Raw genomic sequence first — 16,369 nt, 5'->3', positions numbered from 1 at the left:
CAGTAACAAAGAACGTCTATCAGAAAATTACCTTAAATGTTGACATAGTGTTAAAATCATAGGAAATTACCAAGAAAGTACAATTTATGAGAGTATTTTTTACGTGGGCAGTGACAGAGCTACATCTGATACCTAAAACCGACTCCTTATTCCCTTCTGTTTTATCAATTCAAACTGTAGTCCCTGAATACAAATTAGTTTTCATGGTAGTCCAGAAAAACCACTGAAATCCATGCACCAAAAATAAGATAGACTAATGAACAGATGGAGATGGATAGATGGACAGATGTACGATAAAGCAAGTAGAGTAAAATGTTAACGGTAGAATATAGAAGGTGAGTATATGGGTATTCACTGAAAAATTCTTTCAACTTTGCTGAATGATAGATACTTTCATAACAAAATGTTGAAAAAATATAAATAAATTCAATTATCCATCGTCCTTCAATGGAGATCAATCCATTTGTTGATTGAACATCTTCTCTGTGAAAGTCATAGTTTGGGGAGAGTAAAAAACCTGATATTGTCCTTGCCCTCAGAGAGCTTACAGTCTAGAGAAGTGTCATCATTAGTATCAGAACTAATTATTTTTCGTAGTAATTTCTTCATTAATGTCTATATAATCAAGTTGTTCATAGAGTTTTAAAAAATCACTGTAACTCTATGAATATATCTCCACCAAAAAAGAAAAAAAAAAGTTTTACCCAGGCATTTGCAAGTAATTTAAAAAATACTGTACCTGTGTTATAGAAGGGCCGACAGACAGAGAAAGCCTTCCCCTGGAGCTGATGCCTTAAATTTGGACTTGTAGCCTACTAGACTGTGAGAGAATAAATTTCTCTTTGTTAAAAGCCATCCACTTGTGGTATTCCTGTTATAGCAGCACTAGATGACTAAAAATTCATCCCACCAGGCAAAGAACTAAAGAACTATGACCATCTGAGGTGCTTGCTGAGGGCAAAGGGAATACAGTATGGATGGTGGAAAAAGGTAGTTCTAAATACCAGTTACGGCCATGTGACCAGTTGCAGAAACAGGGACTGTAATTGTTATATGAGTAGTTCTGCTTTATATGTGTGCATCAAATATTTTTGTTTCCTTCACTTATAAAATACAAGATGTAAATGGGGCTAGTGCATTTTCGATTGTGCGCATGTTAGTTGTATCATGTTAGGAGCAAGTATGACTTTGTAATTGTCTTTATTCAGAGATTATGTATGGTTTTCAGAAATGTGTACAGATGCCAAGTTGACAAGGGGTGGACTGTGACGGTTAAGACTGGATGTCAACTTGGCACCTGTTGACACAGTGTCTTAACCGTCACAGTCCACTTGGCTTGGCCATGATTCTCAGAGTTTTGGCAGCTGTATAATGTTGTGATCATTTTCCTTTTGAAACTTGGTATGTTATCACCCCATGATGGAATCTGCTAAGTGGTACCAGTAGGGGTGGGGCCTGTGGTGGCTCACCGTCCCCTCAGCCTTCATCTCTCCACCCTCTGCCTGCTACTTCCTTCCTGCTCGTCTTGCCAAGGTTTTTGGCTTGTTCTGGACCCAGCAGCTGCCTCTTGTTGTCTCACCTCTGGTTCTTGGGACTCGAGCTAGCAGTTTACCTGTTGATCCTGGGATTCGCTAATCTTCACAGTCCTGCTCCCCAACCTGCTGATCTTGGGTTCACCAGCCCCTGTAGCTACGTGAATCAGGAGAAACCTTGCGGTCTTGCCTGACAATCTTGGAGTTTGTCAACCTTCACAGTCTGTGAGTGAGAGCTCTGCTCTCTGACCTGCCGACCTTGGGTTCACCAGCTTCTGGGGCTGAGTGAATTGGGAGAGGCCTCTACCCTGATCCATGGACTTGGGACTTCTAGCCTCTACAACTGTGTGAGCTGTTTCCTTAATATAAATCTCTCTCTATGTATTTATACGCTTTACTGGTTTTGCTTCTCTAGAGAACCCAGCCTAAGACACTATGATTTCCAGTTATATGACCTCAAGCAAGCCACTTCACTTAAGATTTTTACCTGTAAACTGATAATACTGGTATCTACACAGCCTACCTCACTAGGCTGTTGTAGAGATCAAATGAAATAACAAATGTGAAAACGTTTATAAACTACACCTGCATACATCAGACAAGCACTGAACAAGAAATAAGGACAAACCCCTGAGCTTAAAGAACAGACTAGCCTTTGTTAACTCAACACTAGCTCTGGTCCCCACTTTATTTGTAGCATATCTGAGTACTAGGTAAGAGAGAGGGGTAAACTTATTTCACCAGTTTTCAATGACTTTTTTTAACCTATCGTTCAAATAATCACACAAACTATAATTCCTGTTAATCCACTGATGTTTCTCTATTTATGATACTTTTAAAAAAAATCCACAATAAACAAACACAAGTAAATTATAATTAGTCTACTTAACTCTTGTAGTCTAAAAAGGATATATGCATATAACTGGATTTTCAATTTCCTAAAAATAGGCCTGACACCTTACTCATCTCTATCTAGGGCCACTCCCCACAACAACTAACATAGTATCTTTCACAGTAGGTATTTAACATTTACTGAATACAACAGGGCTTGGGAGATGCTTTCTAAATTTATACTTACAGGATCAAATGGGAAGGATGCTACAGTGAACTCTGTGACTTGGTATGTCATTTAAATTCTAGGTGCCTCAGAAAGATGGAATTGAAGCAGAAAAATCTACACACCCTTCCATTTCTATTAAAACTGCTGTTGTTAGGTGCCCTCCAGTTGGTTCTGACTCATAGTGACCCTACGCACACAGAAATAAACACTGCCCGGTCCTGCGCCATCCTCACAATCGTTATGCTTGAGCCCACTATTGTAGCACTGTGTCAATCCATCTCATTGAGGGTCTTCTTCGTTTTCGCTGACTCTCTATTTTACCAAGCATGACGTCCTTCTCCAGGAACTGGTCCCTCCTGATAGCATGTCCAAAGTATGTGAGACGAAGCCTCGCCATCCTTGCTTCTAAGGAGCATTCTGGCTTTACTTCTTGCAAGACAGATTTGTCCGTTCTTTTGGCAGCCCATGGTTTATTCAATATTCTTCACCAACACCATAGTTCAAAGGTGTCAATTCTTTTTTGGTCTTCCTTATTCATTGCCCAGCTTTTGCATGCATATGAGGCGACTGAAAACACCCTGGCTTGGGTCAGGCACACCTTAGTCCTCAAATCCTGATGCCACGTTCTTCTTCATATAGTCCAGCTTCTTGGATTATTTGCTCAGTATACAGACTGAATAAGTATAGTGAAAGGATACAGCCCTGATGCACACCTTTCCTAACTTTAAACCATGCAGTATCACCCTGTTCTGTTAAAACAACTGCCTCTTGGTCTATGTACAGTTTCCTCGTGAGCACAATTAAGTGTTCTGGAATTTCCATTCTTTGCAATGTTATCCATAATTTGTTATGATTCACACAGTCAAATGCCTTTGCATAGTCAATAAAACACAGGTAAACATCTTTCTGGTATTCTCTGCTTCCAGCCAGGATCCATTTAACATCAGCAATGATATCTCATCCCACATCCTCTTCTGAACCTGGCTTGAAATTTCTGGCAGTTTCCTGTTGATGTACTGAAGCAACCACTATTGAAAGATCTTCAGAAAATTTTACTTGCGTGTGATACTAATGATGTTGTTCAATAAGTTCCTCATTTGGTTGGATCACCGTTCTTTGGAATAGGCATAAATATGAATCTCTTCCAATTGGTTGGCCAAGTAGCTGTCTTCCAAATTTCTTGGCATAAACAAGTGGGCGCTTCCAGCACTGCATTCATTTGCTGAAACATCTCAATTAGTATTCCATCAATTCCTGGAGTCTTGTTTTTCACCAGTGTCTTCAGTGCAGCTTGGACCTCTTCCTTCAGTATTATCGGTTCTTGATCATATGCTACCTCCTGAAATGGTTGAACAACAACCAGTTCTTTTTGGCACACTGACTCTATGTCTTCCCTCCATCTTCTTTTGATGCTTCCTGCATTGTTCAGTATTTTGCCCATAGAATCCTTCACTATTGCAACTCGAGGCTTGAATTTTTTCTTCAGTTCTTTCAGCTTGAGAAATGCCGAGCGTGTTCTTCCCTTTTGGTTTTCTAACACCAGGACTCTGTACATGTCATTATAATACTTCCCTTTGTCTTCTCGAGCCACCCTTAGAAATCTTCTGTTCAGCTCTTTTAGTTCATCAGCTCTTTTAGTTCATTTAGCTACTTGATGTTCAACTTTCAGAGTCTCTTCTGACATCCATCTTGGTCTTTTCTTTCTTTCCTGTCTTTTTAATGACCTCTTGCTTTCTTCATATATGATGTCCTTGATATCATTCCACAACTCTGCTCTTCAGTCATCAGTGTAAATGCATCAAATCTATTCTTGAGATGGTCTCTAAATTTAGGTGGGATATACTCAAGGTCCTACTTTGGTTCTCGTGGAGTTGTTCTAATTTTCTTCAGCTTCAACTTCAACTTGAAGTTGAAGCTATTACAATTAGAAATGATATATTCAGTTTTAAAAAAACCAACATGCTGCCTAGGCTACAATAACAAATCAGAACCGTGTTTTATGCATCCCCTTCCTAAAACATACAGAAATTTTATAAACAAAAGAAGAAACGGAACCATACAACACTGCATGCTTGACACCTTCTGGGGGCTTCACAAAGGCTTTCTCTCAGGTTAGTGTGGAGCTAGTCTCTTTCATCTACCCTGTTCAGGGAGCCCTGAAAAGATGTCACCTCATTTAACAAAATTGCTCATAATCAAGAGAGCTGGGGCTGTAGAGGCAAAATGTTACTTTCTGTCTTTCTTTAGGATCACAAAAATCTCGTATCTCTGGGGGAGGCAGAATGGAGCAGAGATGTTCTACTCAGCTAAGGAAAAGGGGGTGGTGGTCAAAGGAGTGAACTTAACAGGACTGATCCTGTCAAACCTGATGAGCATCCATTTGTTGGAGTCTAGTTGGGGCTAATATTAAGGCTCTTAAAGTATGAACATTCGACTCCAGGTATTAAAGGTAAACAAACCCTTCTGCATCCAAAGATTTCAAAACCTTCATTTTTTTTCTCTTAAACTCCCTCCCGTAGTAGACTCCAACTGGGAGACTGGAAAGAGATGGCAAGAGAAACCACTTGCATACTCTCACATTAACCCAGCCAATTACTCCTTGCATACCTACTATAAGCTCAACAGAGAAAAGAGAAAAATGAGAGTGCTTTTTTCAGAGTTTTCAATCTAGTTAGGAAAACAAGACAAACACACTCAAAACAAAGAATGGTTTGTGTGACATAATCTCTAAGGGTTATGGGTGTTTTCGGGAAAGTACAATGGCTGGGACAAGAGCAGAGTAAGTGCTCTGAAAAGAAGGACATTAAGTTACGTAAAGAGGGTGGAGGCTGATTGCAGAGGGCCTTAAAAGCCCTTGGACTTTATTATAGTTAGAAATAAGGAGACAAGGAAGGTTTTTGAGCAGGTAAGTTACATGTCACTTCTTCCCTACTAAGTCATAAGTCCCCTAAGGGACAGGGACTACATTTTACGGAAATCACTCTCACACGCAATATCTACCCATAGTGCCTTTGCTATACTTTGAAGCGTGACCAAAAGAACGAAAGCACTGCTGTCCTAAATTTCATGTCCCGCTATGCGGGACAGAGTGCTAGTGGGTAGTCTGGAGTCAGATAAAGACAGCTGATAAAGCTATCAGCATAGCTGAGACTGAGGACCAGGTGAGCCTAAGTGGGGGGCCGGGGTGGGGGTGGGGGGAGAAGGGAAACCAGTCCCACATCAAAACAGGAAGCTGATTCCCAGAGCTACACATCTCTCATTAATAAGACATCAGCACTTTTTCCAGATTTACAAAGCAATTAGCACGATCCTAGGAATGTTGTTATATATAATAGAGCCTAGAACTAATGAAATAACCTCCTTCGGTGGCCAAAAGGCCACTCCAGTGAGATGACGACAACCTAGCCAGCACAGGGCACAATTACAACTCAGAGAACTAAAATATACAAGGAAAAAAGCAACGGGTTTCAAGCATGACTAGGAGCTTCCTGCGGCCAGGAGCCTTTTCAGGGGCCCAGCTGCAGTACCTGCCCCTGGGGCTCCTGCCGGAGCCTCTGCCCTGACTGTGAGATAGCTTCTTAACCACCCTTGACCCTTCTCCCTTATTAGAAACAATAAGGCTTCTCTTTGAAGGAAAAAAATAAGGATTTTAACACAGGATTAGCAATCAATGATAGGACAAAGATTATAATTTTATTGTCGTTTCTGATAGCATTCTTAGCCGAACACAATTTACTATGAAAGGATGATTTTGTTGAAATTCCTACAAATGTACTTTATTAAGCAGTAATGATGTTCATTAAAGGCTCAAAACTGGAGATGGAAATAGAGGAGAAATTGAAAGTAACTGCTCCATCCCAGTCCTTGCCTTAACCATCATCAGGTATATTCCTGCCTCAGGACCTTTGCACTTGTTGCTCCCTATGCCTAGAAAGAGCTCCCCACAGATATCCACTTGGTTTGCTCCCTTGATTCGTTCAAGTATCTGCTAAAATGTCACCTTCTTAACAAGGCCTACAGTTGACTTTCTTATTTAAAATAGCAATGTCCGCCCCCAGCAGTACCTACTCCAATATAATGCTATATTTTTCTCCACAGCATTTATCACCATCTGACAGATAACATGTTTTTTTTTTCCTTATCATTTGTTTCTCCCACTAAACTATAAGCTTTGAGATCTAGAACAGAACCTAATACAAACGAGCACTTAAATAACTATGTATTAAATGAAGGCCACGTGAACTTACAGTGTTCAGTAAATCATTGCTAACAACCAAAATAAGCTAAAATGCAAAACAGATAATAAAACATAACAAGCAAATTTGGAGGGGTAAGAATAACAATTATAATGGGAAATGAAAAGATGTTCCCTGATTTTCAAAAGTAATAACTCTGTTAGAAAAAGGCAGAATTTTCAATAAGATAAACTCCTGTGTGAAAAATCTCCAGAACAACCCACAGCTGTGAGACTGAGGAAGTGACTATTTGTGGCCCTAGTATCAGACACAGCACACCAGCATCTACAGCTCTTCACAAGTCTGTCTCATTATGCTAAACAGTGAGCCCCGTAAGGCCCCTGAGACTTACTCATCTTTGCATCCTTAGCTCTTAATACAATGTCTGGCAAGTAGAAGGCATTTAATAAATATTCAAATGCATGAATGTAAGTAGGGTGGAGACCACTTGAATGAAGAGGAATTTAAGCTAAATTAAAATTAAGTACAGTAAAGACTAGCAGTCAGACAGAGGAAATAGATTCAGTGCTTCCGACCCAGACCTCAGAACTAGCCCAGGGGCCAAACATATCATTTGGCTTCTTACAAGTTCCAAAAAGGTCCTGTTGATCATTTCAGCTGCCAGGGCAGAGGTTCTTTACCTGGAGTCCACAGATATAGAGAGAACTTGATTTGAATTAGCTGCTAGATCTTCTGTTTAAAGCATTAATAAAGAAGTACATAAATTACTGTATTACAATCTTTTAAAATATTTTGATAACTGTACAACTGGTTTCCTTTGTAATCCTGTGTATTTTCTTGTACACATTTAAAAACAGATTCTGAGAAGCCAACCAAAGGCTCACCAGTTTACTAAAGAGATCCAAGGAATGACCAAAGTTAAGAACTCCTCTCCGAGAGAGTTGAAGAGGCAACTAGAGGATCTGTTCCACTAGGACCTAATAATTCTATCAAGATGAAACTGGGTGATAAAGAATTAGCTGTGGGAATCTTAAGCAAGAATAATCAGATCTTCACAGAGGTCACAACAGTCAGGAAGTGTAAAGCTTTAGTCAGACATAGCTAAGATGTCTGATGGGTAAACATCAAAGGGGACAGAAGAAGATAACAAGCACAACTCCAAGATGAGACTATAAAACCAAATCACTGAAGAGGGTTAAGATGCCCTGAAGAAATGTATTTCTGACTATGTAATCACAAAATGATCTAGAGGAAAAGGGAGGGGGAGGAATGAAGAAAACCAGTCTGTCCTCCCAGGAATCTAATAAGCACAGATTTTTTTTTTAAAAGGAAACAAAAGAGCACTTTCTCTCCAAGTGGACTGTAAGCTCTTCCAAGGAAAAAAATTAAGTGTTACTCATCTTTGCACACCAGGACCTAGCCCCATGTTTGACCTGCAGTAAGCCCTAACTAAATGCTGCAAGAACTTCAATGCAACATAATTAGGATGGTTGAAAAAAAGTGGCAATAATCTGTAAGAAAAGTATTACCTATCTATATCAAGTTTTAAAGTAAGCAAAAACAACGCTGTCTAACAAAGTATGTCTAAGAATGATAAACAGGATGTGCAGGACAGCAGTGACCTGCTGTTAGTGATGGAGGAGTATGGAGAGCCAGGACTTCCAGCAGGGAAGGTTCACAGGCATTACTTACATTAACAGTCACATTGATACTCTTCTGTATGTCTGAAATTTGGGTAATAACTTTTTTTTTTAACTTTAGAAGAAAATGAACAGGCTTAGGGCAGTGGTTAAGAGCTCAGCTGCTAACCAAAAGGTTGGCAGTTCAAATCCACCAGGCGCTCCTTGGAAACCCTATGGGGCAGCTCTACTCTGTCCTATAGGGTCACTATGAGTTGGAATCGACTCGATGGAAACGGGTTTAGTTTTTTTGTTGTTGTTGGTAGTGAAAGGAGTCATGCCAGCAAATGAAAGCCCACTACAAATAGGACACCATTCTTATTTTGCTTCTAACACTGTTAACGAAAAGCACTCATTGAGTCATTTAACTATGATATTTACAGAGCACCTACAATGTGCTAAGCATGGTGCTGGGGTTAAAGTGATAACAACCCTGATGAGGTCCTTGCCTTAACTTTATATTTGGGGAAGGGAACAGGGAGAATAAACAAGTAAACAAATAAACAAGGAAGTGCACATTGTGACAAATGCTATGAAAAGAGAAACGAAGTTATTGGGAATCCTTGTAGAGGAGGACAAACAGTCCTTGTAGAGGGGGACAAACAGTCCTTGTAGAGGAGGACAAACTCTAAAGTCTAGAGACTGGGAGAGAGGTTAGGAGACTGGAGATAAGAAAACGTAGAGCCAACTGTCAAGGAGGGAAAGAAGGCATATCCTGAAAGCTACAGATGTCTGAGCTTAATATTGATATTGAACCAAGTGTAGCATTATAAAGATGGATCCTAGGAACTCAGGAAAGCTAAGAGTGGTCATTAGAAGCTGACCTCGACACAAGACCAACTCGTCTGGACAAATGGAGCTTATTTCCTTTGCTGGACAGACTCCCAGACTGGCAGACCAGGTAAACGGGGTAGATACACATATTAAGTCCACCACAGGTGCCTGCAGGGATCTCTGCATCACAGGCCTGTCTGAAGTCTCACTCGGCAACCTGCTTCCCTCTGGATTCTCTAAACTCTTTGCTAGTCTCCTAGAAGTACAAATCTCCTACAGGGTGATCAGAAAGGCCTGGGATGCCTTCTTTTTGGGAGGTCCTTTCCAGTGTCTTAGGAAAGAAAGGCTGGAAAACAGTCAAGAGCTGTGGGCAAGGCCACAGGGACTTGCTAAGGCCAGTGCTCTATTCTTAAGGAAAATGGATCTGCTCCCAGGGTTGTCTTCCTGGGCCTCTTCCTGCCATCAGTATTGGAGAGGTAAGGCACTAGGGCCCAGGGTCAGCATGTGGACCTAGGAGAAAAAGGCCAAGGAGGCCACTCTGCCTGCTTTCAGACTAGGCCTTAAGCCAGAGGTGAAAAAAGGAACAGTTGTGTCTCACAAGTGGTCTAGGCCAGCTCTGTGTGGCTACTTGGGATTTTTTTTTAAGCATTTGAATATTATTTTAAATGTAGATCCTTATAATTAAGTACAAAATAATCCAATATGTGACTATATTATATTAGATCACACATATATGCATATGTATATTATCATCTACCTCCACTGGCATCAAGTCAATTCCAACTCATGGTGTCCCCATGTGTTACTGAGTATAAACGCTCCATAGGATTTTCTTGGCTGCAATCTTTACAGAAGCAGATATCCAAGCCTTTCTTCTGTGGCACCACTGGGTGAGTTCAAACTGCCAACTTTACGTTAGTAGCCCACTGCAAACCACCTGTGCCACCCAGGAACATAGACTGCTAAAATCCAGAAGACAGTAACAAGCTCCCAGAATCACAGCCTCTCAAGGTTGGAAGGTGTCTTTAAAGGTCATCTACAACATTCACCCTTCCAGTGTTTAAACCTCTTCTCTAAAACTCCTAATACTCCAGAGGCTTCTTGGGGTAACTGTCCACCTAACAAATGATTACCCTTCCTTTTCCCAGCTCTCCTCCCACCCTACATACAATGGTTAGGAGTGGCCACCTTTGTTGTCATGAATTGAATTGTGTCCCCCCAAAATATCTGTCAACTTGGCTGGGTCATGATTCCCAGTATCGTATGATTGTGTAATCTGACGTGATTTCCTTATGTGTTGTAAACCCTATCACTATGATGAGGTTACATGTGATCTCCTTATGTGTTGTAAATTCTATCACTGTGATGAGGTTATACTGATGAGGTTTATAAGACTGGATAGTGTTTTAATGCAATCTCTTTTGAGATATAAAAGCGAGAAGCGAGCAGAGACACATGGGAACCTCACACCACCAAGAAAGCAGCGCTGGGAGCAAAGCACGCCCTTTGGACCTGAAGTTCTTGTGCAGAGATGCTTCCCAAGAGAAGACTGATGCATCACAAGTACCTTCCTCCAGAGCCGATAGAGAGAGAGGGCCTTCGGGAGCTGATGCCCTGAATTTGGACTTGTAGCCTACTGGACAGTGAGAGAATAAACTTGTCTTTGTTAAAGCTATCCACTTGTGGTATTTCTGTTAGAGCAGCACTAGATGACTAAGACACTAGTCTAGGACAATCATCTGCCCCACACTAGAGAAAGCAGTCGCTGCCACAGGAATGTGACTATCTGTCTGCAGGTGCTGGACTAACACAGAAACACAGGAGTGAGCAGAGGCCATGCTGTCCACCATATGAATGGGAGAAGGAGAACTGGTCCACAGAAACATGGAGGAATGAAGCAGGAGGCACTGACAGAAGCCGGAACAACAGGTGGCAGAAGTAAAATGCAAGACTCCCTACAGCTCCCCAATCCTTGCTTAGGTTCTTGCAACTGAAAGAATCCCAACTAAGAAAGCTGCCAAGGGACTGTCAAGTCGCTCCTGCAGGAGGAGCTCCATACCACAGGTGGCAGCCCACCTGATTATCTGTGTGTCTCTGTTATAAATCGCTCCTGGATCCTGAAACCAAAAGTCCCTCTTTCACATTCAGTAAATAATAAAACCACCACAGAAAACAAGCACAAGCCATCTTCTCTGTGGTAACTTCTCACATTGTTTTGAATGGACAACTATCACATCCTTTTGAAATTTCTTTTCTTTAAGCTACACATGCTCATGTTGTTTTGGTCACTTTCTCATGTGAACCGTTAATTAATTTAATGGTTATTTATTCAGTGCTTACCATGTGCCAGGCACTAGGGATACAGCAGTGAACAAAATGGACACAAGTCCCTGCCCTCATGAACTTACACTCTAGTAGGATAAGTGGCCAAAACCAGGATATACAAGTAATATATGTGCTATGTCAGCTGGCAATAAGGAATGTGAAGAAAAAGTATCTACACCAGATGGGGACTGCAATTTTAGACAGGGTAGCCAAAGAAGGTCTTACTGAGAAGGTGACATCTGAATAAAAACGTGAAGAGTTGAGCAAAATATCCATGTAGATTTCTAGCGCACAGGCTTTTGGGCAAAGAAACAGCAAGTGTAATGGCCCCAAATTAGGATCATGCCTGGAATGTTCCAGGAACAACCTAGAATGTTCCAGTGTGGCTGGAGTAGAGTGAGCCAGGAGGAGAGCAATGGGTCAGGAGGTCAGAGACATAATAGGGCCCAATCACACAGCCCAGGGTCATGGTGAGGAGTTGGCTTTCTCTGCGAGGGGCAGGGAGCCAGTGGAGGGGTTTGAACAGAGAATTGGCATGAACTGTCTTATGAGTGTTTTTTTTTTCCTGTTATTGTTGTTTTGTTTTTTAATTTAACCTGTTTATTTAATAAATTCATAAAAATTTGTTTTTCCAAACTCCCAAGAGAACGGCTAATAATATCTACCTGTTTATGATTATAAATAATAGCAATTATGTAAGAAATATAATCAGGACTTCACAGTATAGAGATGCATTGCCAAGAACTAGCCATTTAGAGAGTGGCCTAAGTCTTTGTTGGTTTGTGGCAGCAATAAAATGAGCCTACTGTAAACAGTAACACTGCTGTAATACAGTCTTACTTGCACATATGTTTTAGTGGGACCCCTCTGGCTCTATACTAAGAACAGACTGAAGTGAAGCATGGACAAGCATTGGGAGGCCACGTAAGAGTACACTCCAATAATCCAGGCAAGGGACAGTGGTACCTTGGACCTGCGTGGTAGCCAAGGAGGTGGTGAGAAGAGGCCAGGTTCTAGTCATACTTTGCGATGATCCAGAACAAGGGTTAACAAACTATAGTCTGCGGGCTAAAGTTTTATTGATCACGACATGCTCATTCATTTATCTATTGTCTATGGCTGCTTTCGTGCTATGATGACAGAGATGAAGCGTTGTGACAGAGACTGTATGGCCTGCAAAGCCTAAAATATTTACTATCTGGCCCTTTACTTGGCAACCCTAAATCTAGAGTATGAGGTAAAGAGAAAAGATAATGTTTTAGAATGAAGCAACTAAAAATAAGGAATTGTCAGTTACTGTGATGAACTCCTGGGAGAAGAGATGTGAGGAAACATCAGGAGCTGGAGGCTGGACATGTTAACTGTGAGATGTTTATGAGACATCCAAATGGAGGTGTCAAGTACGTCATTGGATGTATGAGTCTGAGGTTCAGGAACAGGGCTGAGCTGGAAACATAAATTTACGACTCATCAGATAGAGACAGTAACTAAAGCCAAGAAACCAGATAAGATCAATAAGAGAATGAACACAGATGGAGAGAATAGGTTAAATATTGAGCACTAGTACTCTAACATTTAGAAGTCAGGGAAATAAAAAGGAATAATACAGAGAACTAAAAGGAAAAGCGAGAGGATGAAAACCAGGAGAGTGTGGTGTTCTGGGTCAAAAGAAGTAAGTGCGTCAAGGAGGAGAGGGTGAAAGTCATATCAAATGAGGCTGAGAGGTCAGATCAGACAGTGACTGGGAGAAGACCACAGGAAGCCTCGCCCAAAGCTCAACTGGGTCGATTCAACGGAGGGTAAGAGGGCATAAAAAGATACAAAGTACGGGCAACTCATTCCAGAAGTTCTTTTGTAAAACAGTGCAAAGATGTGGGGTGGAGCTGGTAGAGGAAATGAGATCAAGAGAGCTCCCTTTTTCTTTTCCCTTGTGATGGGAGAAGTAACAGCACGTGAATACACTGTAAAATATCCAGTTAAGATGGAAAAACTGATAAAGAAAGAGAGAGAAGGGGATTGCTGGAGCCACGTCTCTGAGTAGGGGAGAGGAGATAGGATCTAAGGGACAGCCATAGAGGGGGCAAACAGTTCACACATGACAAGAACTGGGAACACATGCCAGTAGGCAGATGGATGCGATGACGGGAGCTTATGGAGGTTCTCTTCTATGTGCATCTGTTTTCTCAATGAAATAGGAAGCCAGGCCATGAGTGTGCATGAGGAAAGAGATGTTGCAGATTTGAGAGGAAGAGAAGGTATTGAAACAGCTGTCTGGCAGAGTGGGAAGGTGAACAGGGAAATATGCTATCACTGTCTGTCAGTATTAAGGATCCACTTGAGTTTGTGACCAGAAATTTGAAATGAGAGTGGCAGCATGGTTCTGAGTTTTTCTCTACCCTTGTTCAACAGCTCAGGTGCAGGCAGAGAGCAGGTAGGGAATGGAATTTAACCAGAATCATAGTTTAAACAAGCAAGTAAGACAAGGTGACACAGCAGTGAAAGAGGGACAAAAGAGGGGGTGACAACAGTGACTGACTACAGAACTTAAGCAGAGTAAGGGGAGAAGTGAGGAGATGGGGCTGGGGATGTAATGAGGAAAGTGAAAAGGTCATGGAATCAATGGATTATAGCTCCGGACAGGTGAAGGGGGTGGGGGGCTGAAGGATTACTGGATTTGGGCACTAGAGGGCATGAGCTAGAAAGCCCAGGGTGGTGGTTAGAAAGTAATTGAGATTCAAAGGTCTAGGGCATGACCATGGCAAGTGAGTAAACAAAGTCAGGCAAAGTACAGTCACTGAAAGAGAGGATGAAGAAACTGAGAGCTCAGAGGCCTGGAAGGCTTATCTATGTGGATATTGAAATCAGCAAGAATTAGGCAGAAATGGTGTTGGAAAGAGAAGCAGGGCAACAGAACGAGGCAGGGTAAAGGGTTCACAGGATAGCTGCAACAAGGAAGAGGAATGGGGAGTATAGTTGATGACTCGAGATTCAAAGCTAGATGTCTTTAGGGAGGAGGAAGAATGATCTAGAAGAGGAAATGAGGAGGAAAGGAGGATATCAACTCAACAACCCCCAGGCACAGTGTTACAAGACAGCTATGGGGAAGAGCATAGACTCAAAGAGAGCACTGAGGGGAAGGGACATTCAGAGTAGGATTTTGCTGGTGACTGACCATGAGTATTTCAGAATTTGAGGAGGGGTGGAGGTGGGGTCAGGAAGTTATATGAAATGAGCCATGTAGAGATTACAGGCTGGGGGATAAGGGATGATGACCTTGGAGACACTTGGTGACTGACATAAGCAGGGATAAAGGGCCTGATGAGATTGTCCCTGATGGTCCCAAGAGATAATGGTACTGAGGCTCTGAGTGTTGAAGATCTTGCCAGGAGCAGGCTGAGTCCTGGGTCTCCTGCTTGACCTTTGCTGATGCATTCCCCCGGATAGATTCCAGCATTTTAGCTGTGGCCTGATCATAGTGGACAAATATCACTATTGTTTCCAAGGAAGAGATAAAAATAGTCACAGTTGGAATCCTGAATCCTTCATCCCCACCAGAAGACCACCACAGGTTCTCAAAGAAGATGCACAAAGGAGACACTTCAGACACAGGCACTGGTTATTACTAAGTGATGTTTTGGCCTGACCCTCTTATCACTCTCTTATAATTAACAATATTATCTATAAGTGTTTATATTTATGTGGAGAGGAGTCTAACACTGATGCCTAATAAAGGAGTTACAGTAAGAGAAACTCTGCATATACTTTCAATTGACAAATAATCCTAGATCAAGACAGATTATCTGGAAGACTTACCAACACAGAGTACATTAAATAACTGCAGAATTACCACTCATGTATCAAATTATTAAATGACATGATAATTAACGCAGGTCTCTTAGCACCTGCTTTTTCATAACTAGAGTCTTAAGTAATTATTATTATTATGTTTAATAGAAAGTTCACTTAGAAAAAGGAAAACTATTCCAAAAATACAGCGTAAGTCAGTATCATAATTTCCTAACAAAGATAGTCGTGAATATCAACCATGAGCTCATTTATTATGAAGAAATAAATCTTTACCATAGTTAAATAGTTGTCAATGAAATAGTTATAAAACATTACATCAACTGAATTTTATACTCTGAAAATTTAGAGAAAAAGTTCGGTGTCAATGTAGGATGAAAATACAGGTGTCCCTAATTAAATACTTGCCATTTTGACCATTATTTTAACCTTGCATTTTCAGATTATTTTATTTTAAAATAACAGTATTGACCAAACTCAAAAAATCAGCAGAACCAAATTCAATCTTAATCACCTTGCAATCAGAGATAAGACTTACCTATGTTTGGGAAGAAAAAAAAAAGATAAAAGTTATAGAGAGGAAAACAATTTTCACACATCATTATCAAAATGAATAGACATTAACAAAATACACTGCAATGATTTTAACCCTTAAACTACTGCTTGCAGTAGTTTAAAAACTTGATGTCTACTTCCTTTTAATTGGCTGTGGAAATATCACAACCATAAATTCAATAGAAAGCTAAGATCAGAAGTATAAACTCATCTCAGGTATAACGCTAAGGCTTACCTGATGCACCTATTGGGGAGGTAGCTGGGGTCATGTTATGGACGTTGAGTCCGAGACTCTGGGAGGGGCCTGGGGCTGATGCTGCTATAGGAGGTCCTGGAGGGTTCTCCCTCTGAGGAGAGGTGAGCGGGGTGGTCGGCTGGGAAGTCTGTCCACCAGCAAGTCGTGCAAGGCGCCTCCGTCGAATCTACAACATGGAAGGAAAATTG

General features: G+C 41.2%; 1 protein-coding gene across 3 annotated transcripts in view; it reads right to left on the bottom strand.

Moving 5' to 3' along the window:
- UBE4B (ubiquitination factor E4B) overlaps positions 1 to 16,369 on the bottom strand; it is a 141,914-nt gene that overhangs the window by 76,709 nt on the left and 48,836 nt on the right. For all 3 annotated transcript variants that reach the window (XM_004385149.1, XM_023739408.1, XM_023739407.1), the window contains exon 2: positions 16,161 to 16,347. In XM_004385149.1, the coding sequence (XP_004385206.1) occupies positions 16,161 to 16,347 (187 nt within the window). The remainder of the gene's footprint in view (positions 1 to 16,160; positions 16,348 to 16,369) is intronic.

Source organism: Trichechus manatus, unplaced genomic scaffold (assembly GCF_000243295.1).
Source record: "Trichechus manatus latirostris isolate Lorelei unplaced genomic scaffold, TriManLat1.0 scaffold00133, whole genome shotgun sequence".
NCBI lineage: Eukaryota > Metazoa > Chordata > Mammalia > Sirenia > Trichechidae > Trichechus > Trichechus manatus.
This window is presented reverse-complemented; position numbering and strand designations above follow the sequence as displayed.